This window comes from Ptiloglossa arizonensis, chromosome 3, assembly GCF_051014685.1.
Source record: "Ptiloglossa arizonensis isolate GNS036 chromosome 3, iyPtiAriz1_principal, whole genome shotgun sequence".
Taxonomy (NCBI): Eukaryota; Metazoa; Arthropoda; class Insecta; order Hymenoptera; family Colletidae; genus Ptiloglossa; species Ptiloglossa arizonensis.
Window position 1 is genome coordinate 7,702,390 of NC_135050.1, and position 27,572 is coordinate 7,729,961.

Sequence of the window (27,572 nt, forward strand, 5' to 3'; positions counted from 1 at the left end):
AGGTTAAGTTATGGTAGATACAAACTTATTCTGGGTTGAGTTATGGTTGACACAAACTTATTCTGGTTTAACTTATGGTAGATGCAAATTTATTTTAGGTTAAATCATGGTAGATACAAACTTATTCTGGGTTGAGTTATGGTAGATACCCACTTATTCTGGATTTAATTATGGCAGATACAGACTTATTCTGGGTTAAGTTATAGTAGATACAAATTTATTTAGGGTTGAGTTATGGTAGATATAAACTGATTCTGGGTTGAGTTATGGTAGATACACTCTTATTCTGGGTTGAGTTATGGTAGATACAAATTTATTATAGTTTGAGTTATGCTAGATGCAAACTTATTCTGGGTTGAGTTTACAGTAGATACAAGCTAGGGTTGAATTAAGTTACTGTAGATACAAGGTAAATCAAGCTTGATGTTATGTTAGATAAAAGTCAGTTTAAAACGAGACGAAACGAACAATAAGAAATCGAGAACCGCCAAAAGATCAAACTTTTTGAGAGAAATGTACAAGGTGTCCCGTTTTCGATCGATACATGTACATATAGAAACTCGATCGAGAAAAATCGGAAGTTACCGATGTTTCCATCGGACGATAATAGCTCCATGAAAGGCACCGTTGGCTGAAATATTTCTTGCCGCGGTTGTAGTACAACCGACAGCAAGTGCTGACGCGGGAATAACGGAGAACAGAGCTGGCTCTTTTTACCGATACATGGGAGAGACAAGCCAGTTACCACACGCGTGCTTAGACACACGCGTGTGGTGCGGAGGCTTGCGGCTTCGGAATGACCGAACAAGGCGACTTCACGTGGGTTGAACATCACCCACTGACGCCAGTACGAGCGCGTCGACTTCTTCGTCGTTTCACCTCGATGGAAATAGCCTCTCTATGGCAGACATTTCCAATTTGATAACCTGAACTATCGCCACACCTGCCACCGATCGATTCGCGTTATTTATGGAAGATATCGTTATTATCGCTACTCGATTTTCACCGTTCAGATTTCGATTGCTAGTTTAGTTTTCCACGTCTTGCTTTTAGACATTATTAGCTACCGTTTGGCAAAATTATTCTCGTAAGAAGATACCAATCGTACGTAAGGATTATAGCCGAGCAGAGTGGTCAGAAGTATCTATCTATAAGTTGATTTCGATCTGGGATTGGTTACTCGATAGCTTACGAAGAAAAAAAAACAATTTGTGTCGAGTTTCAACTCTGTATCTCGACTTGGAGGACATTAAAGGGCAAAAATTGAAAATTACGTTTTCCCCAGTTTTTCCTATTTTATCGCATGAGTAATTTGGACAAGAATTGGTAGCGTTACAGTTACAGAGGTATATACTAGAACAATTTTTTTTTAGAGTTTTTAATTGAAAATCATATCATTGTTTGACATTTTCTACACCAAGTTAACACAAAGTTTATTGTCAAATCTCTTACCTTCGACAATTATGCATGGTTGCATATTACGATGTTTTCAATCTTCATCGTTGTCTTCACCGATTATTTAAAATTTTATTAAAAATATATAGTACCGGGCGTGTGTTGAGTAATGAACTATTACTGCGCGTGAACAGTATTCGACGGCGCGGTTAACATTTGCATATTCGTACAATGACGTTTAATTTTGGAATAGCCTATTGAATTTTGTACACAGTGTGTCTCGTTGAAATTGACACGACGAAATATCTGGTACATATTTAATACGAAAAAAAAAAAAAAAGAAGAAGGAGGAACACGTTTTTCGTGATTTTGAACAAGAATTCAAATCGTATTATTAGTTTTTTAACGCGTGAGCGTTTTCAAGGTTCGTTTTTGTCTCTATAATTTTTATTTTGCAATTCAATTCTACGTAAAACTATGCATCACGTTTGTCTGGAACATGTTTTTTTTTTAATATAGAAAAACTGTTACTCTATATTTTCGACATATTTTTTCATGTAAATTTTTCATGCAGACTGCACACACACGATTATATACACACATATATATATATATATATATATATATATATATATATATATACATATATATACATTGTATCAATTTTTACAAAGAAAAAGACGATGCGCATAAAAATTGCCTAAAATCATCACCCGTGTAGTCTTCTTGTCAGTATCGATAAAAGTCCGATGTAAATTACTTTTTTAAACACACACGGACATTATTTAAGTACGACTGATGCAAACGAACCAGTATCGTTCGATTTTCGTTATTTCCCCTCGCGAAAGATATTACCACAGTTCGTTAATTCGGATACACCCTATGTATGGTTCTCGCTGGCAAATGAATCACCCAGTCGTCCGACGGTGGCCAGAATATGCAAAACGCGCGATTAGTCGTTGAATTATTTCCCGACCTTGAAGGAGAATTCCTTTTTAACGAAGGGTGCATGCTACGCGTAACCTGAAATCACACGTGCGAGTACTATCGATTGCGAGCAACGTAGGGGCTTTGCGAGCCTCGTATTGTCAGTCCTCGGCAACCCTCTTTCCTCTTGGTTTTGCTGCGCGATATCTACGAAAATAGAAGGCTACGCGCACATGAAAATAATACGCGGGAAAATGTGCTCGTATCTGTGGAACCCTCGAAACCGATGCAAAATCTCCTCGGGCGAGGACTTTGACGAAGTGAAGATCCCTCTTTGCGGGAGAAATAAATGAGCAGAGTATTGTCCCTCAGGTTGTCACTACGGAATAACAGGTACCTGTAAAAGTCGATGCAACGCAAATATGTATAATTGTGTGTGCACGGTGTGCGATTTAGATGAAAAAATAAATCGAAAACATACAGTAACAGTTTTTCCCATAAATTTTCATTTCGCATTGATTTATTTTGCATTCTGTGGATTAGTTTCGATTGCTTGTTTGTATTTATAAACGTTACCAATGCAGTGGCTCGTAATAATTTTCAACGATCGCTATTATCTCCCACTCGCTTTGTACGCGTTTGGCGAGTGACAACTTGAGAGTCAAGAACAGTGAAACGTCTGGAGGTTTGAAATTGTGCAAATCTGGGAAATAGAAGTGAAAACTTGAGTTTCTTGTTAATTCGTAATTAATAATACAAGATGAACCATCTTTTAATGGAAACACTTAAATATTTTCTTTACTTATAAATATACAGAAAACAAGTAAAACTATTTAGAACGTTCTAATGATACTAAATCAAGTATTTTGTATAGATTTAATAGTTATCGATTATTTTTGGAGGAATTATATTTTTGTCGATCTTCTTCGCGCAGTTTCGAATTATACGAAATACTAAGCAATATTGGAAGCAATTATTCAAATTTTGTATTTGTTACTAAATTTCTCAATGATACGGTACGGTGATATTTTAAACGATACAAATCGTCCTTAAAGAAGTCGAGCCTTTTTTCTTGTTTGAATTTTAATTGGCCAGGGTCTGTGACAATGACGGTGCACGTTCGTCTAAATTTTGGTTGAAGGTGGAACGAGCGTGTGACGTGAAATTTCACGAGGCTGCATCATTGATAAAAGAATGTCGTTCGCGTGTCACAGTGAACCACTGCGAAGTGTTTGCAACGGGTCGGCGACAAACGTCTCGGGAGCGTCGTGAACGTCGACTCGAGTGAAACTTGAAACTGTGCCAATCCTCGAAACCGAGTTCCGTCGCTGCATAATAAAACAATTGGATCTCGTGGAAAAGGGCCAATGTCAATACCTTGGATCGCACGCGGAACGCGCGTGGGCTCGTTCGCTTGTTTTGCACGCCTTTCCTTGTCAAATATATACGGTATACTGGCAAAAGAATCGGAAACGATCATCCGGTGTTTTCGCGAGGAAATTTTTGCAAGTTGTCGAGATCGAGGCAAAATCGAAACGTTAAAAATGTGCGGTGTACCGGTGAAATAATCGAAAGTAAACACCGTCTCTTTTCGAACAATTTTCGAGAAGTTGTCGAGGGTAAGAACAAACTGAACCATAGAAAATAAAATAATCGAAGAATTGCTTCTCGGTATAATGAAATAAATAATACTTGTTCGATTCGACAATTAGAGGCTGAAGCATCTTATTCGTTGAACGCGATAATAATTCTATTCTACGATTCAAATTCAAATTTTTATTCAATAAATACTTCGTTGTCGATTCATTCAATACATCGTGAAATGAAACGGCTCGCATTTTGTCAAATTCATTCGTTATATTACCAGTCTTCTAATTAGGATTAAGTTTGTTCGTGAAACAGCAATTAACTTGTTCTTTTATCGTTGCTTAACTGTGTTTATAATTTTCTTCTTCTATATCATCGGGAACGTGTATTTTATTTTGCTACAGCGAACAAATTCGTAAGTAAAATGAAAAATAATGAACGATAAATTGATTTCAACTGCGAGAGAAAATTATTTATTAAACGAGGTATAAAACTTCATTCTAATATTTCGTATATTGGTAAGATCACTAAACTGGTACAACGACCGTGGTTTTCAGGCCACCCAGAGGCTTTATTATGAAAATTATCGCTTGATAACGGACACGCTACTATTTGAACTGTTGAAGATAAAAATGAAGGTAACTCGCAGATAAAAGCTTGTAACACGGGACGAGAAAAAAATGTTGTATTTAGAAAAGGGAAGTAACTGAGAAAGTTGAGAAGAATTGAAAGAAAATTGAAACAGTGAGATTCGAAAGAGGCTTGGAAATCAAAATTGTAGAGCAATCGAGGTACTAAAATTGCAATAAAAATATTCACGATAGAAATTTCATCGAATTATTTAGTTTCGACGCTTCGATGATTGAATTTTCAATTTCCACCGTGTCTTGTACGACGTATTTATTCGTTTAGGAGAAACAGTCGTACAATTCAACGAAATTCGAAGAACGTGATACTGTTTCGTTATCGTGGCGGTAGAAAACACGTGGAAAAGTTCCAGGAATCGCGCTATTGATTTTTGGCTGCTCCTTTTTCGACCCCATCCGTCTGCGATTCTGTCCCCTCGAATCATTCGCCGTTACTTCCCTTGCACCCTCCGTTATACATGCATTTTATACACCGCCATGTGTTATTCCGTCACGTTTGGCAAATGGCAGCGAAATAAGTGGCATGGAAAGAACAGCGTCTTTAATTGCTCCCCGGTACCTCGTGTCTCGAAAGAAAAAAAAGAAAAAAAAAAACGACTAAAACGCATTGCATCGTCCATTTTTATTGCGTCTGGCCTTGTTCCGAGCAATTTCGACAATTTATCGCTACAACGTGGTATAAAAATTTCTATATATCGATATTTGTGTATACTCGTACTTATTTGTGATACCGAAGTATTTGGAGTAACATTTTGGGTCATTGCATTAAAAAGTATCTTTCGTCGATAATTCTACTTATGATACTTTTGCACGTGTGTACTTATTCTGTCTGTAAAGTAGTTTTTCAATTTTGTTGTTCGATAAGTGAAGAGGAACTTTTTAAATATATTGTTGAATCTTATTCTATATCAGTTTTAATACGTGTTGTACGAAGGATTTTGAATATGGCGCCTATTAGTAATTTTACACCAATTTTTAATGGACATCCAGTTTCGAAATTCATATTGTTTATGAACTTGTACTTATTTGTAAAACCGAAGTATTTGGAGTAACATTTTGGGTCATAACTTTAAAAAGTAATACACTCGACTTTAAAGTCACGAAGAGTAATTATTTAACAAAGTAGGATCGTTCTACAGCGTAAAATCTATTTGTAAGTTCTAATATAATGTATACGTGATGTTTCTATAATAAACAATCAAACAGTGCTCGATACGTGCAATGTGTAAAAATAAGAAAAACAACATCGGAGGAAAGAGATACTCGGATAATTATAACAAAAAAGAACCAATTTTCAACGATATTAGTTCTAAATGTAGATCTATTCTTAAGTAAGTATAATGTAAAACATTTTATCTTCGTTTCTTCTTAATATTGTCACAGTTTGATAGTTTCGTTTCGAAACACCCTGTAGAGACGAGTATGGGTTAGTTTCGAATAAATATTTATTTATAACCATACACAAACACACGCACGCACGAGTACATAAAAAATAGTGTCAATATTTACATATTTCGAATTAATTTGAACCAAATGAAGAATAAAATTTTAATCGCATACATTCTGATGCAAATGAAAATAAAATCTTACTCGCCGCGGACAAATAAATGTTGTTCCGAGTAAAATTCGTTACTCGGAGTAAAATACATTCGACTCTGATGAATATTTTGGTTTGCTTCGTTGCATAAATATTATTTAAATTTACCTATTACCATTCCTGTTATTATTAATGTTATAACATCTCTTTATTACGTGACTGTAAAGATACGGATGCACAAACATGAAATAAATAAAATAAAATGTATGTAAATACTTAAGAGACAAGGTGGTAGAATTCTTCTTATTTAAACCTAACCTCGATTAGTATTGGCGTTACTTACAAAAGTATTCACAGTGAACAAATTTCATCAAGCATATAGTGTTTCGAAACAATTGGAACAAATTGAAACATTATTATATTTTAATCGTCTCCAGTAACGAACAATATGTTTGGATAAGAATTTTTATTTTTATTCAGATTACCATAAACACGATAAGGATTTTTATTTTTATTTAGATCGCTGTAACATTATTAATTTCTTTCTTATTTTTAGTTAAAAAAAAGTCAAATTCGTACTCACCTGAATTTCCATCTTTATTCGTTGTTTTGGGTTCTCACGTAAAGGCATTTGAATTTATCGAAGATAACTAACACAATTAGATTATTTTAATTACGAAAACGTTCTACAACGAATTGCACGGTTCGATTAATTCTGTCTCGAATATTAAGAGCATCGATACTCATCGAAACAAAGTGAAAAGTTTCGCAAACTACGGCGCACAGTGTATATCGACGAGTTCATGGGAAACAAATCGACAGACGGAGAAACACTATGGTGGTATATTGATCGACGAAGGCTTTATAACGCCCGTACACCCTCGCGTTCGTGGGGTGCAACATATAATTTTCACGAAACAGCCACATAACGTGTTTCCTGTCAAACGCACAAAGTTATCTCGAGCATCGTACGTACGTGACGACTAGGCGATTATTCGCAGCAATTACGGTTTATTTCTCCCCTTTGTGTGCTTCCAATGTACGTTCAATTTCGATAACTTTCGAACTCAGTTGTAACTATTCCACTAGTTTAAATAGCCTATGTTCTATTCTCTCTACCAGTATAATAAATTACGCTCCATTTATTCCAAAAGAATATTTTCTTTTTAAGGGTAGACTCCTTTAAAGAACTCAGTTGTAACTATTCCATTAGTTTAAATAGCCTATGTTCTATCTTATCTATCAGTATAATAAATTACGCTCCATTTATTCCAAAAGAATATTTTCTTTTTAAGGGTAGATTCCTTTGAAGAACTCAGTTGTAACTATTCCACTAGTTTAAAAAGCCTATGTTCTATCTTATCTATCAGTATAATAAATTACGCTCCATTTATTCCAAAAAAATATTTTCTTCTTAAGGGTAGACTCCTTTAAAAGACTCAGTTGTAACTATTCCATTAGTTTAAATAGTTTATGTTCTATCTTATCTACCAGTATAATAAATTACGCTCCATTTGTTCCAAAAGAATATTTTCTTCTTAAGGGTAGACTGAAAAATATTCCACGTAATAATGACAGTAATTCAAGGATCAAATTGTAATTAATTATTCGTCTTAGAAGAAGGAGTATAATAGTAAGATCGTTTACCTTACAATTGATTCCAATTAGGTTGACCGTGGTAATTTCAATATTTTATGATTGTACGTCGTTCAGTATTCTATCGACTCGAGTGGACCACTATCTGAAACATGTTACATACATCAAATGTTTTCAATGATAATAATTATTTGATTTGCGTCACTGGTGGGAGAATGATTTATTGGGGGCGTAATAGCCAATTTGGTACTTATCAGTGACGATACAGGGTATCAAATAATTCTCGATCTCCATGCACTGGGAACAAAACGATACCACGGGGCAAATAAGTCGATATCGTTCTCGTAATCGGGGGCGTTTTAACATGCGAATCACTGATTTGGGAAGCGGAAAGTTTCATCGTGACTGAAAAGTAATTTATTCTTCTCCTAGTTGTAAAAATTCTATAAAATCGTTTCGCGGTAAGTTCCAGAATATAAATACCATTATCATTTAAATTGGTATTTCGCGAGTTCTGAAATTACATGAAAAGAAATCAAGAGAAAACTCGAATGTCACGGTGTAACGTTTAAATAGGTTGAATGTCAAATCAACAGAGGTCAAAACGGGGATAAGTAATTGGGGCAGAATGAAATAGTTGAAGTACATATAACGAAACGTGAAATACTTTCGAAAGATCACAGTCACAACTAATTTGAGAGAATAATGTATTAATGGAAGTTTCGAATTACTATTTCTTATTTCGAAATATAATATTACAAATTAATTTGCGACCGAACGTTGATCATCAAATATTATACACATGCAGTATCATTATTTAACTCATTTAATGTTACATAACACCCGGATAACAGGTGTTTATCGAGGTAGCATCACTGTTTCGAAAATAGGACGATAGTATTCTATTATTTGATAATATGATAAAGCATAAAGATAAGAACCGAAGTATTTAGAATCAATAGTTCCGAATAATGAGATATCGCTGTATCTATTGTCTACGATAGGTAACTTATTTTTCTTCGTTACTTCGTTTCATTTTACTTCCTTACAATATTTTACATTTCATTTTTTCAATATTGATACGTAAAACTTTTCCACGTAATTGTACGTTCTATTTCCTCGCTGAAAGTGTACTCGTTTGTATTTAATTTATCACCGCTCACGATATAAAAAAAAAAATGTTATACTTGTTAAGTATAAATTTAGTCGTTGAACGGTGAATTAATTAATTTGAACAGTACAGTAGAAGCTCCATAGTCGCAGGAAAACGAGATTGAAAGTAACCAAGAAGGATCTCCACTTATACAATACACGATCATTATCTGTGAACCGTAATTGGGCAGTATTCTGGTTACAAAGGAATCTAATGTCATTCCGTTTCTCGAATTAAGTCATTTATTTTATCCGCAATTTAAAATATAAGAACGGGGTATGCCTCCACCATTTACGAATCATACTTAACCTTTCGTATTATCGTCCTTCTCAATGCCTTGTTTCTATCTTGAATAAAAGATTCTAACATTGAATTTTATTTCTCGCTGAATAATCGTCCCGTACTTTTTTCTCCCCACCTATGAATATTACAATTTCACTTGTTTCTGACCGACCGTGTCCCATCCTTTCGTCAACAAAATGCAACGAACGAGGTTCACGTGCAACTATCGAGACTTTACCGTTACTCCGTACTCCCATCAATTTAAACACGTATAATTTATTACCAAATTCCCTCTTGGACTCATCTTGGTCATTGTTCTCGATCCAAATGACATTTCCAGATCTTCTGGATCCCCCTCGGTTGGCCTGGATCTCGCTCGGCTTTCCTCGCATCGAACGCGGAACTGAGCGATTTTCCCGCGGCTGAATTCCGCTCGCGAGGACAAATATATCGCCGCGATAGAGCAGATAAGATAAGTGAAGCGTAACATTTCTTTTTTTTTTTTCTTTCTGTTGTTTTTTCTTTTCGGGGAGAAGCTCGCTCACTCGCCGCGCACAGAATCGCGAGCGTCGCCAAGCGCCGCCGAGCGCCGCATCGCGTCGCGTCGCGTCCTTCCTTCCGTCACGGTCGCTCGAATCTCGTGTTTTTTTTTACAACGATCGACGGATATCCGTGTGTTGATCGCCTTTTCGCTATCATGTACTTCCTGAACGTGTTCCACCGGAAATGCAACTACAGGTAAACTTTACGCGGTCCTTTCATCGTTCATTTGTTTCGCGAGCATCGTTTCGTTAGAATCTCTTGGGAATTGTGCAGTTTAGTGACTTTGCTATAAATGTGTTTATTTTTCCTTTTTTTTTTCGACTTTTAGAAAAAGGCTATATTTTAACATCGAAGAGAATTGTAGATCGGAGGAGCTTGAATGAAAATGTAACGTGCTTCTGATACTTTTTGAACAAAGAAACATAAGAATTGTAATAGCTACAGAATGCGTGGACCGATCCCGATGATTTTTGAGTATGTTATAGAGGACGAGATTCCGAAGCACTTTTATTTGAGCAATAATTGCCGTTCGGTTTTTCTTTCGGAGATATTTGCATAGAACGAGTGCTAAAACTACATCGAAATTTGCCTATACGTGTTTCGCGCTGTTGCGATGACCCGACGTTTTTTTGCCAATTGTTTCTAAATCTCTGTACAAGCAGACTCCACGAAGAACGGTTGAGCAGTTGCTTGTTGATAGATTGCTCGATAAGTTTTGTCGTTCGATAAGAAACGGAGCTATTAGATTCGTCGTTTTATTATTCTAAAGATGATACTACTGTTTGACGAACATGTGTGAAGTTTCATGTAGATCTGTCGACTCATTCGTATATTTACAGTTGTTCAAGGTTGAAGTGTCGTGGTATTCTTTTACAACGGGAAAAACGACGAAACATATTGAACAACCTAGTGTATACGAAGCTTCGCAGAATTAAAAAACTAATTATAACTGAAACTTAATCGAGTTTCGATTAATAGGTTCGAGATAGGGCTAGTTCTTTAACTCGTGACACTACGTATATCTAGATTCGTGTATCGTTAAAATTAGTTAAATTTAAGCATTTTTTCTACTCGTCACGTATACCCATGCTCGTCTGGCGGTTCTTATGATGTGTTTATAGAAACACTCGACGAGCAGTGATCGTTGGCAGACGCAACGCGTCTGTGGCACACCTACAGGTAGAATTACCGTGGTATTTTTGCAAATATTTCGAAAACAAAGGACGAACGGCAATTATTGTCCAAATGAAAGTTATCCAGAATCTCATCCTCTGTAACATACTCAAAAATCATCGGGATCGGTAGACGTATTCTATAGTTTTTATAATTTTTTTGTTTTGTTAAAGTGAATAGCAAAGGTACATTACTTTTTCAAACTTTTCCTACCTGTATTTATTTTTAATGTTAAAATATAGCCTTTTTGAAAAAATTAGAAAAGAATTAGCTCATTTACAGTAAAGTGTCCTCTCTCTTTGTCTCTCACTTCCTCTCTGTCTCCTCTCCCTTCAAATAAGCTTCTAGCTGTTGCTTCGATAATTAATCAGCATAGAAAGAATATAATCTGTGATACTAAGATTTGAATTGCGATGCGATTGTACAGCGATTAGGCCGTGTTATCCCTTGGCAGACGTGGACGCATAAATTAAGGAAAAGAACGTTTCTAGCGATGATTCATTCGAGGTCGCTTCGTTTGTCACGGTTATGTGTGTTCGAAGCTTTCTTTTCCTGCATGTCTTCTGTTTTAACTTACACGTTGTGGAGTGTCCAATAAATAATGAGAATTTTGTTATTAAATGTTACCTTTCGTCGATAACTCTACTCACGATCCTTTTGCACGTGTGTACTTATTCTGTCTGTAAAGTAGTTTCTCCATTTCGTCGTTCAGTAAGTGAAGAGGAATTTTTTTAAATATATTATCGAATCTTATTCTACGTCAGTTTTAATACGTGTTGTACGAAGGATTTTGAATATGGCGCCCATCGGTAATTTTGCACCAATTTCAAACAGAAATCCAGTTTAGAAATTCATATTATTTGTCATCGATGTCGATATTCATGATGAAATTGTGTAATATAAAATATAAAAGTTCCCGATTTGTTAAAAATATTTTCTTTTCTGTACTAGAATAAATAACTTTGGTATCACCAAAGAAAAAGGTTTACTACTGTTGGAGGAGTGTAGAATTTAAAATACAGTTATTTTTGTATTGTATTCTTTACGTTCTAATAAGTATCAATATAAGTAAAATGTTCTTACATCGATTCTAAATGCGCGATATTTATATATTTTATGGAACACAATAACACAGCGAGATCATCCTCTACGAGTACGGATCTCGGTTCTCCATTGCGTCCTTTAATCGTGTGTTATTTCTTTTTCTTACAGGTAAGCCTTCGACGAGTTTAGTCGAGAATAGAATTGTACGATGACACATGCACGGACGGTTTGAACAACTACGAAACCAACGTGTAAAGTGAGTAGTAGCCTCAGATGTATAATATTTCTTCAAACGTGAAACAAAACTCTGTAGGTCTAGCCAGTTCTCAGTTTATTGCAAGCTGGAATCGGTCACTGAACGCGGCCCGTGGCTTACTAATGGGCCACGTGACTGCTTGGTGGACCACAGTACCAAACCGATACCACTGGGTGGTTTTACTTAATTTTTTCGATAATATGTACGGCTAATGTTTCTTTTACTTGTATGTTGTGCGAAGGAGACGAAAAATTCAAATATAACGTCGTATTTACAATTGGAGTGAATTTCATCTGCGGACCGATGTTACTGGAGTTACGCGCGCCGAACCGATGTGACCCAGGAGGTCTTTTACTTCCTGTACACTACTCGTCGTCGTATTCTCTACTAAAGTCTGAAAATAACATTAGAAAGTATTAATTCTTGCATAAATCTTTGAAATCTTATCTCTACAAAAATTTTCCTTTTAAATAGTGAAAGTAGATCCCGTCGAACGTTAATATAAAAAAAAAACTTATTTTTTAAACTACACGAATTCTAAATATAGTAATACAAAAGACGTTTGCAACATCATTCGATGAAATATTAATGATAGTAATACTTCATGCTTTACATATTAATTGATGTTTGGCAAGACAATATTCATAGAAATAAACGAAAGTTCACCATAATCAAACTTGACACTTTCATATATGTAGGTACTTATGAGGGTCACATCTACAAAAAGTACAATAGTTAATTGATTTCCATAAATCCATCAAATATCTCAGTGGTTTTCGAATGTAAATGTACATTCAGTACATTTGATCGTAGGTTATCCTACCTAACCTTAACGTGAAATGATTTTCTTCAAACTAAATATACTCTAAATATAATAATTACTCGTGAAACGAATTTCAAATTGCATTCCAATGGCACATTAAAAATAGCACTTCGTACACTCCAATCGATACTTGGCAGCAGGAAACGGCATCTATAAAATTAAATAAGTATTTCTAACGAATTTACACGAATTCGTCAAATGCTTCAGTGGTTTCCAAAATGGCGAACGATTTCTATCGAGTAAGTCGTTGAACTTTACGAGGAAATTCGTTTCCGTATTTATACAACAATTTCACCGAGCATTTTGAAAAGTATCGATCGAAGATGGAACGAAGATGGCGCCAAGTCGGTCGCCGAACAAAACTGAGAATCGTTCGAGAACAAGGAAAGGGAAAATTACGATTTAACCAGGCTCGCGGTTGCGTTGCGAATCAGCGGCATACGTGAACGTAATACAATGAGCGTGCTCGCCGCGAAACGGCGTTACGTGTTATAATTTCGTGGGAAAGATGGAATTAGTTTAGACGGCGGAGCTTAATTACACCGGAGCCAGTTCAGCTCGTGTCTGCTCAGCGGTTGATTTGCTTCGGCTGCTGTGAAAATTGCTTTCGTTTCTCTCTCAATTCATCGATCTTAATTGTTTGTTATTGTTTACCAGGATGTTTGACGGTTCGTTGTCTTTGAAGTAAAAGGACCTCGTTCGTCGGCGTGTAACATTGACAGTCGTGGCAGAAACGGAGAACGATCAAGGACGTGTTTTGCCTCAATCCTTCATAGACCTATAGTAATTTCGAACACGGGTCTACCTGGAGGCAACGAGTCGTTTAGAATCAGCTTACCTTTTAAGAGGATCTACGTTGCATTTTTCCATTAATTTCTCCCCGATGAAAAACGAACGCTACCAGTATCAATAATCATCGAGAATTTATTATTCATCTTCGTAACTCTTCGGTTACGATATTTTGTTTTTGATTATTTTTGTAGCTTTTTTACGGGAAAATTTAGTAGGTGCAACGTAGAAAAAGATTTTGGTTTTTGATCAAAGAGACGAATTGACAAAGAAACGTGGTTAACTGGAAAGTTGAGATTCCCCAAGCGTGAAATAAAATTACTTTATTTGCAAACTCGGTTTCATCTACGCGCAGTACTCGGTTTCGAGAGTTTTGAAACCTTTCGAGTCGTGGGTTCTCGAGCTGAGGAAAAGACTCGAAAATAATCTTCGGGGTTGCAACACATTTTGACAAATACAAACCGTACACTTTATTGTATAAAAATGTCAGGATGCTTTATCTGTGTATAAAAATATAGGCGATCGCTATTATAAATTAGATTAGTTTGCTCGTCAATAATAATGTGACTAAAATTGTCGCCACTTTGTATAAAACTTCGTCTATAGATTTGACGAATCTGAGGGTAATCAATAATCTCAACTTATGAGAAGTGTTTACGAGAAACCCAGCATTGGAAGACTTACCGCGTCTATAAAAAATTATTTAACGTTTCCAGTCCGAACGAAAAAGGGCGTATAATACTCGAGTTACAAATAATCGAAAACTGTCTCCGGAGAATGGATACACGGTATGCGCGCAGAGTCGAGATTAAAAATTCTTCTTTGAAGTTAACACCGACCGATATCGAGCGGTTTCGTACCTCCATCCGCCACGATCCTTGCCTATAAGTAATCAGATCGGTGAATGGTCCGTTCGGACTAGGTCACTCTATAGTCGTTGCACTATTATAGGCAAGGTCGTTTTCCGCCTTTTTCTACCTCTCTCTTTCTCTCTCTCTCTCTCTCTCTCTCTCTCTCTCTCTCTCTCTCTCTCTTCCTCTTCTTTGTTTCCTTGTCTCGAACGGTGCACAGCAACGCATCGTAATGCTCACGGAGCCTTGTACGAGCGACGTGCAATACCATTGGCGGAAGGAGCGGGTCTCTTTGCGCTTTCGAAAATTTACGTCGTAGAAACGAACGGCTTGCGAGGCGTCGACGAGAGGCTGTCGCGGCCGAGACCGTCCTAGAAAGCGACGGATTCGCTGGAATCGTGGCGATATTTTATTCGTGTCACAGCTCGCGCCGTTGCCGCGATCGATCGATCGATCGATCGATCGACCGACCGACCGACCGACGTAACACGATTTCGTCGATGGAATCGAAAATTTCATCCGGAGAAAATTCTCCGGCGTGAAACGGGGGCTCCGGTACCGTTTCGTGTTATTTTCGAAGGCTTCTGTAAACTCAAGTCCATCGCGGCCTTACTTAGCCGGTCGTTACACCGGACCGATGCGACCGAGCTCCTCCGGTTGATTTTCAAGAATATTTTCCATCGCAACATACGTATCCGTTTATTTTCAACGGACAATAGTCCATTCGAGCGTCAATTTACAATGTTTCTGCTTTTGGATGGTCGAATCAATTTTACATAACCGTGTGTACACCGGGTGGGCCAAAATTCGTGGTACAAATGGGAATTAGGAGGATGGCTCGAGACGAAACGAAAATAAAGAGTAATGTTATCGAAGTAATGTTATTCCTCGAAATCGACTTCGTTTTCAATCGTTTTCGAAAATCAATTTAGTACTCGTGTACTTAAATAATGACGCGTTGTAGATTCCACTAGAGGCGTTTAATGTGTTTACAGCACCCCTTCAGAATGCAATAAGTAGATATTGATAACGAAAAGTGAAGTGAAACGACAAAACCAATCACACTAGCCGGCTGTATAAATGGTTATTGGTTAGGTGCACGTGTATTGGAATCGATTTTCAAATGCATTTTTCTCGAAAACGAAGCCCTAGGTGCAATTTTGTTATTTTATATTACCTTCGATATATTTCGAGCCGTAGAATCTCCTTGAACTCATTTACATATAGATACCACCAACTTTGGTTCACAGTGTATAGTTAAGTGTACGATCGAAGCGAATTTTATTTTCGGACCGATGTGACTGGGCAATTTTGTTTCATTGTATCGAAAATTTTCACTATAATTTACAAATTTTTCGCTTCTCTGCCGTCAAATGGTCGCAGAAAATATCGAAAGCCGTAAAATATTTACGATATTCGATTATTTTCAAATCTCAGAATGTTTGATCCGTATATAAGAAATATACTTGCATTGTGATCGTTATCGTAAATTAAATTAATTTACTCGCCAATAGTAATATATTAGTTGTTATATTATTAATTTACTCGTTAAGAATAATATATTGGTTGTTTATAATTTCAGTAGCCCACAATTTCTTTCATTTAGGTACTGTAAAATGAGTCTCCGAGCGATCACAAAATGGTCGATGCTACAGGAATAAGTAAATGTGTTCTTCTTTGTTATACAGAAAAATAAGACAACGTATCGAGGTTCCAGATGTTTGACTAACTGGATTACAGATAAAATTCCACTTTTTACAGCTGACAATGAGTCGAAAGCGAAGAAACATTCAATTATTATTGCGAGTCGAGAATATATATATATATATATAATACATTAGAAATGGAAAATGTAATTCGTGAAAGACTTACTTGTTTTTCAAGTAGACTGTTTTTAATTGGATCCTTTCTCAAACAAACGAGTAAAGACGAGTTAACTGGACTTGTCCACAGCAAATACGAACGTGACGTAATTACTTCTCAGTATAATTGTAATGATACAATTGAAGACAATGATATTTAGATAGATAAATAAGGAATGGAAAATTCATAGGGAAATATAATGCTCTCGTAATGAGAATAAGAAGCCAGCGATGCATTTATTCTTTCTGTACCAGAATAATTATTAGACTTTCGCATGAAGAATCAACTTGGCTTTCTCAGAACAAATTAAGGTTATGCGTGGAACGCGAACCTTGTATCATTAAATACCTAAAGTTTCATTTTTTATAATCGTCAGAGAGATTCATGGATGTTATTTACAAGGTTAGAAAGGCATTAAGATTTTTATCGGCTTACGTGGAAAATTATTCTCTTCAATATTGGTGTGTTAGCAATACATGTTTGGTTTACTTTTATAATCGCAACTTAAAATTGTATTTCGATTCGTTGATTTCATTAATCTTCTTTACGCTATTTGTAATTTTAAATTCTCCGTTATAATAATTACGAAGTTGAAGGTAGCAAATAAAAGATCCTAGTATTATAATATTACTTTCAGAAAATTTACGAATTTTCCTTGCAAACTTTGTTGTTCTTGAGTTATCTAAAGTGACCTAACATAATCGGTGCAGACCCAAGATTGTTCTGACCCGATTGCCGACGAAATTTTTAAGTTATCCACAATATTATAGTAATTGTTGAAAATTTCAAGAACATTGACTAAATCAGAACGAACCATGAATATCATTTACCATTAATATATGTGTTTTTAGTTTAGTTAGAGTTCTAAGAAGTTTTGGTTGAGGTTGAATAAATTGACAATTGTAGTGGTTGATTATAAGACACCAGAATAGAATTAATAATAATTAATTAATAATAATTTGTAAAACTATGAGTAGTAGCTTTTAATCTTGTAATTGATATTTAAAAAAAAAATCTGTAGATCTACATAGATTCAATGCAAATGTAGCTTTCAACGTTGTAATTTATACTTGGAAAATAAATCTCCAGATCTACGAAAAATTACGTAAATATGCGAACTGTATAAATTACAAGGTTAAAAATTACATTTACATTAAACGGGTTTTTTTTCCAAGTATAAATCACAACGTTAAAAGCTACTATTCATAGTTGTCGAACGTATGAAATTATACAAATTATTTTTAATTCACCTCTGGAATCCTATAACAAATCACTGGTGATTTACAGACTTTTTTAAGAGAGATCTATGGAATTCTACAGATTTAGAGATCGTTGCTAGGGACTTTCATAAATCCAAGGCAACACTGAAGGCTTCGGTAAAGACAATACTGTACAATGAGGTTTTCCCCCATCATATTTCGACAACTAAATAATATTGGATTGTTCGAAAGGTCATTTCGTTTTTTTTGGTGAAAATGAAACACGATTGTTTCAGAGTGTACAAACACTTTATCAAATTATATATTCTCCATTTGTTTGGTGAAAATGAAACACGATTGTTTCAGAGTGTACAAACACTTTATCAAATTATATATTCTCCATTTGTTTGGTGAGAATGAAACACGATTGTTTCAGAGTGTACAAACACTTTATGAAATTATATATTCTCCATTTGTTTGGTGAAAATGAAACACGATTGTTTCAGAGTATATAAACACTTTATGAAATTATATATTCTCCATTTGTTTGGTGAAAATGAAACACGATTGTTTCAGAGTGTACAAACACTTTATCAAATGATATATTCTCCATTTTGGAAAACGAAATCACTTTCCGAACAACCCAATAGATAACGCGATTAATTACGTTTCAACAGTATCAGTAATCGATTTCTGATCTAAAAATAAAGTAATAAAAGTACAGTTTTCAATCGAATTTGATGAGTCATGATTAAAACGATGGAGAAATGATTAAGGTAGCAGCCTTGAATCGAAACCTTAGGAAATGCATCGATTCGTCGACGAACGAATCGTTCGGGGGAGTTAGGTGTATTAGGCAGCGAGTAGCTTTAAACGCAGTTACACGTTTTTACGGGGGCCGTGAATTCAACGACGTGTAAACGCTGTGGGAATCGCTGTTTGCACGCAGGATCAACGTTGCACCGGTAGGAAGCGAATAATAGAGCAGAAAGTGAGACAGTTCTCTTCCTTGAGCAGCAACGCGCACCTGTAATCTTCGCGGAACGATCGCTTAGCATCGCTCTGCTAAAAGATCGTACGGTGGTTCAATTGTTACGCGTATATTTATACTGTGTTGCAAGCTTGTTAGACCAGGCTGTACGAGCTTAAGATAATCGCGAAGAAAAGATGCAAACGAGATTAAGATCGGTAGATTTGCAAAACATTGCAGTTTGCAATTGGCCACCGCTCGTAAACTTTTCGGTACAGTTAAGGTCGGTAGATAAACGGAGCTCGTGATCTGTTCTGTAATTCTTTTCACGCGTTATTATTTAACTATACTTATTCGTTTGTTATAATTTCAATGAGGATTTTTCATTCGCCAAAGTTTTCTCGATGTAAATAATTCCAAACGCTGTCTCGTTCGAATTGTTGTCGATTAGGTGTGTGTCATTATTTAACTAGACTTACTCGTTTGTTATAATTTCAATGAGGATTTTTCATTCGCCAAAGTTTTCTCGATGTAAATAATTCCAAACGCTGTCTCGTTCGAATTGTTGTCGATTAGGTGTGTGTCATTATTTAACTATACTTATTCGTTTGTTATAATTTCCATGAGGACTTTTCATTCGCCAAAGTTTTCTCGATAAAAATAATTCCAAACGTTGTCTCGTTCGAATTGTTGTCGATTAGGTGTGTGTCATTATTTAACTAGACTTATTCGTTTGTTATAATTTCCATGAGGACTTTTCATTCGCCAAAGTTTTCTCGATAAAAATAATTCCAAACGTTGTCTCGTTCGAATTGTTGTCGATTAGGTGTGTGTCATTATTTAACTAGACTTATTCGCTTGTTATAATTTCCATGAGGATTTTTCATTCGCCAAAGTTTTCTCGATGTAAATAATTCCAAACGCTGTCTCGTTCGAATTGTTGTCGATTAGGTGTGTGTCATTATTTAACTATACTTATTCGTTTGTTATAATTTCCATGAGGATTTTTCATTCGCCAAAGTTTTCTCGATGTAAATAATTCCAAACGCTGTCTCGTTCGAATTGTTGTCGATTAGGTGTGTGTCATTATTTAACTATACTTATTCGTTTGTTATAATTTCCATGAGGATTTTTCATTCGCCAAAGTTTTCTCGATATAAATAATTCCAAACGCTGTCTCGTTCGAATTGTTGTCGATTAGGTGTATGTTATTCGAATTATTTAAAATATGAACGCTTGTCGGTAGGGCTAATTAAAAAACACTATGAGGTCACGTGTAGACTCATTTACGCCCGGAGAACCTCGCCAATAATATTATCACTAAGATACAATGAAACACGCGACAATTGTTATTTTGCACAAATGCGAAACTCGTTTCTCTGTTGCTCTATCTCTCTCATTTTCAGTGTATTACATTCACTTTCTTCGTTGGATGATACGCGTCAAGTTGGATCTAAGGAATAAATAAATGATCGTATAGAAATTTAAATAGAATTTACAACAGATGTAATATTGACAGACAGATATAATATTTCTTGAATTTTTGGCAATCGTTCTGCACGAGTCGGTGGAACGAATTCAACTTTATCGATGCAAGCCCGATGTATCTGTAATTACATATTTCGTTCGATATTTTTCAAATTTGTATTTCTTAACTCGAAACACAATTCTCCGTTCAAACGTGATCATATTATCGTCAGAGCGTTTCAAAGAATTAATCTACGTTTTTCTATCGTCTTTATCTCCAACACTTTCATAGATAATTCGTTAAAAGTACTTGTGAAATCAGATCATTGTACAATTCGTTGCGTCGTTTCATAACGAACAAGAGGATACAGAAAAAAAGCAGGCATAAATGTTTCCCAGTTTGTTTTTTTTTTTCAGCTCCGTTCATATTTTTCAGTATACATTAGTCGTCGTAATTATTGTCATTTGCTGTACGCCGTCCTTGCATCCAATACGCAGAAATAATAAATAAAAAAATCCATCAACTTAATGCGAAGATGAACGCAATTTATTACGCTTCCGGGTTGATTCATGGCCTGGCCATCAATTATGTCTTCATTATGCTTCTTCGTTACCTTCGTCTGTCAATTTGCACTATATATTTACCTGCGTAATTTTCGTCCTGCAAATTACTTGTTCTCTGCCTGCTAGAAATAAAAGTGAAGGATAAGAAAAGAGAATTGCACGCGGTTAAATTCTTTATGTGGAACAGGAAGAGAAAGTGCTTTTACACGGTTACGTTTGACTAAATCTTCCGGATGTTGGAATTCGTGTTATTAATTTGCTCTCTGTGTTGACTTTGATTGCACGAGTCAATATCAAATTGAATATTCAATTGAAAATCATGGTAATTGGAAGTGGTTCAGGAGTCGAGCAATTTTTTTGTTAAATTGTGAGTTTTGGTCTCAATTTTTGTCAATGAAAATTTATTCGTGCATTCTGTTGGTAGAGTTTACAATTATCACGATTTTTAGATTTAGACAGAGTTTCGGGTGATTCGGTCGTACTGTATTATTAAAATGATCGAAAATAGAGGAAAGAGTTATGAGACAAAATTAAAGCATATACTACATACGATTGTATGTGTTGATATAATTTTTTGAAATTAAGTAAATGAATATGAAACCATTTTCTAACGAAAAGAATGAAATTTCTCAATTTTCACACCAATTCTTCAAGTTTAAAATATTATATTCGTACAGTGTATTTTTCTTCATATTCTACTAAACAATTATACAATACTTTATACTGTTAGACAATCTACAACCTGGAGTTTCTCTAGAAAATCAATATAGAAAATATCAACTGTTCCATTCATGTAACACACATTGTATCAATGATTTTCAAATTTTGTTTACATTCTTCGAAAATAAAAGAACATCTCTGCATTTTAGATAGCTGATATCTTTAAAATGTTAGAAGAAACAAGGTTCTTCTATAGTTGTTTAATTATACAAGTTATCCACATTTTTTTTCTATATTACAAATTGTCCTTTACAAAATTTAATTCTATAACTTATCGACATTTTTCTACATTAAACATTTTCTTTGAAAAACTTCCGTTCAATTCATCACCGACGTTTTTCAATTCAATTCAACATCGACGTTTTTCAATTCAATTCACCATCGACGTTTGTCAATTCAATTCATCGACATTTTTCTATATTAAAAATTTTCCTTTACAACTCCTTTGGATTGCAAGACACCTTCTCTAAAGACAACCCCCATCTGCGACCTTCCATTTTGGAGAACACTGCCCTGTGTATTAAAAAAATAAAAGAAACCATAGTGAACAGAGACGTTGAAAAATTGACAAGGTGTTCGAGGTTAATTTTCGTTGTATCTCCAAAGAATTTGGATCGATTCCTGTATAGATCGGGCACATCTGACCATGAACGAGAAAATTCTTCGAGTAACGCGATATTATTCTCTAAAGTTGGCCCGAAGTCAACTTCGTACAATTATAGCCAGCGGCTCCAGTCGCGATTCCTCTACGTTTTCTTTTTTCATATTAAAATAGAGCACGGCCCCCTTCCTCTTCTCACCCTATCAACAATGATCATTGGGATCTGCATTCACGAGTACGCGCACATGGACAAGATGCTAATTAGAATTTCGCTAGAACGTACGATCGTATGAGAAGATAGAGTGAGGATAACTGCTGGACGAGACCTAAATTAACGGAAAAAACTAACAACAAGATAACAACAAAGTAACGTTTCGTTTTATGCACAATATTGGATCGACCAATAAGTCGTTGTGTCTTTTCTCAATAGATATCAAAACAGTTTTTGTAATGTAACTAACATGATTTTATACGGCAAATGAGCTGTATATTCTGATAAGTTACGGTTTAAGTTTATTATTAAAAAGGATCTTTTGCAATTTTCGTTGAAAATTGTTTATTTGGCATTGATTTTAACGTGAGTAAGAGAACATTTTTCTCATGTTTTGATCTATTACTCCCAAAATGGAAGAAATGCTATGCAAACGCATAAAAGGTGATGTGATGTGTACAGTGAAGACGTCTTACAAATACAACAGTGTTAGAATTGGTTTACAAAATTTCAGTTCGGAGGTTTTGATATTTGGAATGCTCCACGTTCGAGAGGATCAATGGAAGTTGATGACAAAATACAGGCAGTGATCTGATCGATATTTGACAACACGAGAGATTGCTGAGAGAGTGAACGTATCAACATCGAGTATTGAACATCATTTGAGGAGACTTGGATTAATAAGGTCGATATTTGAGTACTTTATGAGCTCAGAGAAATTCACTTCGCTAAGCGTGTTGATGTGTACGATTCTTTGCTGAAACGTGAAGAAAACTCAACCCAATAAATTTATTTACTGGACCCCTTTGTAAGCCACTCTTTCGTTACACTAACTTCTTAGAATAATGCAGAAGAGAGGTAGTTTCCAAACGACGATCGAGAATTGGCAAATTCAGATTATGTTTAAGTTGTAATTAGATTTCATTTGCAACACTTGGTTGCATCTTACGCGTTTACGTACTTCTAGTTTTATTTATTTTTATATTCGTGTATACCAAGGCTTTCCAAAGTAAGGGGGACGTCTTACAATTTAAGAAGAGCACGATCGTTCAATTTTATTTATAGTTTAAGTTATATAGTTGAACGATTTATTTGTTGTTATTGATCGTCAGAGTACAACACCTTTAGGAGTACGTTTTCCAAGTGCTATTTTCAATACATCGTTTATCTTATTTAATAAATGTTTCCACTACAATATTTTCGAATCATAAATTTTACAAATATAATAGAATTACGGAACACGCTATTCATTATGGTCAGTATAATTCATATATTACCGCGAGGCTCTCAGAATCAATAAAAACAAATTGATTGTGAATCAATTAAAATAAATATAACTAGTATTTGGTTTGTAAATCTCGAACACAGAAATTCTCTCTTTTAGACGATCTTTCAAAAAATTTGGAAATCACTGATCTGTACATTTTAGTATCAAAGATGTCACGATGTAAAAAAAATTAAACAAAATTCCACTCTTGGTTCATCGAGTGAAAGTGGTGGGGGATAACGAATAATAGGAAAGTTACGAGAAAGGGTTAGAGGTGTTTCGAAGAAGACGATCTTTCTTTAATCGAATACATTTATTAATAAATTATGTCAATATTAATAATTAAATATTGGATTGGAACAATAATTATTAATAACAAACTGATGATAAAAGGGCATTCGGTGACAAAAGCTTGAAACAAGGAGAAAACGTAAAAATTTAAATCCAGTTGAATAGAATAAACAAATATATTAGGTTGTTTGGAAAGTCATTTTGTTTTGTTTTTTTTTTTTTGTGAAAATGAAACACGATTTGTTTAAAATGTATAAACCTTTTATTAAATTATATATTCTCCATTTTGGAAAACGAACAAAGCAACATACTGGGTTGTTCGGAAAGTCATTTGGTTTTTTTTTAGTGAAAATGAAACACGATTCTTTTAGAGTGTATAAACCTTTTATTAAATTATATATTCTCCATTTTGGAAAACGAACAAAGCAACATATTGGGTTGTTTGGAAAGTCATTTGGTTTCTTTAGTGAAAATGAAACACGATTCTTTTAGACTGTATAAACATTTGATTAAATTATATATTCTCCATTTTGGAAAATTGAAACGTCTTTCCGAACAACCCGATATGTTGCTCCTCTGTGGTTTCATTCTAATTCGAAGCTTGTTACACATTGAAAGTTTTCTCGTGGCCGTAAATTGCAATGGGCGAAGAGACTTTCATCGGGAAAACAGTGCGTGGATCCGTTGGATGCCCGGAAATTGCGTACATTATAGTCATTAAAGTTTTTCACGTTTGTGTAACTTTCACCCGCTGCACGTGACGTCGGGAACACGTGTACCTGCGTGACAATGATGATCTTTTCGTCGAACGTGCCGAGAATGCCATTAACTATTGGTACTGACAAACGTAAAGGGCTCTTTTCGTGCGTGCTGCTATTTAAAACAACCTTTGCGTAACCTGGAAAATTGTCTGTCCCACCAATTACAGTTGTTATTGCGATTGCGCAGTACCTCGTAACTAAACGTTTCGTTTATAAGTACGACGAATAAAAATGGAAAATTACTCAAGACACAAATATTCGAACATTTATTTAAATTTTTTTCTCATCTACCTAGATCTCTTCTATTCATAAAATAAAATATTTCAGGCTGTTACAATTAGGATACGATCGGTAATTTTCTGAAAGAAAACTTTGTAATATTATTATTGATAGCGTAAAGGCAAAGCAAAGTCAGAGTATTATCATTATTAATAGCGTAAAGTGAAACCAGTACAACCTCGAAGATATTTCAGAATTGAAATTACAATTGTTTGTTTCACCGCGTCTTTAATTAATAAATCTTCACATGGAAAGTGAATAGTTGCTTATCTTTTCGACGTTGAAATGTTGCGAAGGTCCTCTTCAGATAATGAAACAAAGTGATATACGGCACGGTAAATTATTGTTTTCAATACTCGTCGAAAAGATAGGTTGTTACTCTGTTAACGCGGTAAACAATTTTTTAATATCACCGGCGAACGGAATAGTATCAGTATTTCTGAATTTTAATTAATGTTTCATTTCTTCTCAGCCGTGATCGATTTATATTCCCAATGTCTGGCTACCGTACCCGGTATATGCGTTCGTTTAGGTCCCTCTCGGGTTTTCAATTATCACGGCCGGGCAGGCGGCGAGACGCTCGTTGCGATTGCGCCTTAAAGCTCGTTTCACAGCTCGCGTATCACGACCTCAATTCTATTTCACCTGAGTGAACGGACTTCCTTGTTTCCGGCTTTGCCTATTTCCGGCTGTAACTATTTCCGCTGATCAGACTTTAAGACGATTTTTTTCTCGCCAAATTTTCCCATCGAGAATCAAATTTCTGCTTCTCGAATAAAACAATTCTTATCGTTTCAATTTCGGCAAGGTCGGTATCAATTTTCAACAATTTTCTGAGGTTGTTTGTGCACTTTTGAATAATTCCTCGCTGCCATTACGCGGTCCGGGATTAATGAAAACGACAAAGGATAGAGGACACGACACGGCGGTAGAATTGAATTAACTTGGTTTCTTAAGCGTGCTTAACGAGATCAATTAAGGGAAGATTACTTTATTTACCAAAATTGCCCCCCGAGGCTGTGGCACTTTGATTTTTGAACGCGTCGGGAATTACTTCACTTCGGGGCTTTAATTTACGATGTTGATGACATTCCATCGAATTAACTTGAATACGGGGAATTTCTTTGGGTTGACATTCAACCTCTCGAACTGCACTCACTAAATACTGAATATTCCTGAAATGCATTTGCATATACGTACGTGCATCTGCACGGATTTTATAATATCATCATTAATAACGTAAACGCAAAGTGAAGCCCGAATGTTATTGTTATTGATAGTGTTGTTGCAAAGTAAGACACGCGCGTGCATACACACACACACACACACAGAGAGAGAGACACACGGTGTCTTACGCAACTGGCACAAGCAGTATTTTCAAAACGATTAGACATGGATATTTATGTCATAATGCAAAATAAAATGTCATCTACCGATCACACAATCTGAAAATAATTATACGCAGTCTTGTGCATTGTTGCACCTTGTAGATTCAATTACACATTTTTTTTCTTTTTTTTTTTTTTAAGGAGTTTTTCAATTTTTCAAGAAGAGTACTAAGTATCTTATGCCCTAAACTTAGTAGATGAAAAGTTATTACAGTTAAAATTTTACTGAATTACATTTCTGTTTATCGTCATACTTGCATTGAGATATTTTCGTGCACTATTACGCATTATAAACTACGCAGTACAATGTTTCTAAGCACGAATTCACTGCTAATATCGAACAGTATAAGTTGAACAATCAAAATTCCTTTGGTAACTCGTTAGTTGAAAATCATGGCATTTGCGAATAATAAAAGAACTAATATGTTCATTTTGTTCATTAAACGTAATCAAACTGGTTCTGATGTTGCAAGACTGTACAAAGAAAGGTATCCTAACCGAAAACAACCGATATGTACATACTTCTGCAAAATAGAATTTAATTTACGCGAATATGACTCGTTTCGTGAAAATAAAAAAAAAATGTTCTAAAACCAATTTTATAGAATGATGAATGTGTAACTCCAGTGTTGGAGTATATCGAAAATAATAATACACGTGGTGTATATCGAAAGAATATGATTTTTCAAAAATTTCAGTTCGAAGCGTTCTAAAAATGCATTCAATTCGTCCTTATCGGTTTTCTACTGCACGCACACTCTCCAGAGACGAAATTCAGTGAATAAAGTGGCACTGATATTCCTTACGGCGTATTTAAGGAAATGCTAATTTTGTTTTTGAAATTCTGTGGACAGATGAGGCGAACTTTGCTAATAATGGCACAGTCGATCCTGTGCACACATACAGAGTGTCGCAAAACATGTGGATATAACATCAGAGACAAATTCAGCACGCTAAAAGACAAGAAAAGCGAAAAAGAATTCGCACAAACGTTTATTTTTACGATTAAACTGGCCTTTTCCACGAACTGTTTATAAATAACTGTTTTTGTCTCACGTGCAACTTTACTGTCCGTAATACAAACTATTTGTAATACGCTCGAATCAGTTTAGTGCATTCTCTCGGCGATAACGGTACGTTTGGATTTTTATTTGCGGTTGCACCTAAAGTCTTCGGTTTACAACACACAAGCAGATAACGCTGAGGTACCCCGAGTGTGTATTCGTGAGTGTTACAAATGAATTCGAACAATGCTTGGTACATTTTAACCGTTGAAGTCTATGATAAGATATTTAAAAGTTTTGGTTCGAGTCGAAGGGGTCTATTTCGAATAATTTTCACAAAAATGGTTCAACAACTGATATAATACAAAAGTAGCTGTAATTCAG

General features: G+C 35.3%; 1 protein-coding gene across 3 annotated transcripts in view; it reads left to right on the forward strand.

Moving 5' to 3' along the window:
- Positions 1–27,572, forward strand: part of Siz (Brefeldin-resistant Arf-GEF family protein schizo) — a 107,558-nt gene that overhangs the window by 26,084 nt on the left and 53,902 nt on the right. The window contains exon 1 of one of the 3 annotated variants that reach the window (XM_076307751.1): positions 12,076–12,140. The exons of the other annotated variants lie outside the window; for them this stretch is intronic. Within the exon in view, the coding sequence (XP_076163866.1) occupies positions 12,100–12,140 (41 nt within the window). The 5' untranslated portion in view covers positions 12,076–12,099. Of the gene's footprint in view, positions 1–12,075; positions 12,141–27,572 lie in introns of those variants that run through there. 3 annotated transcript variants of the gene reach the window in all.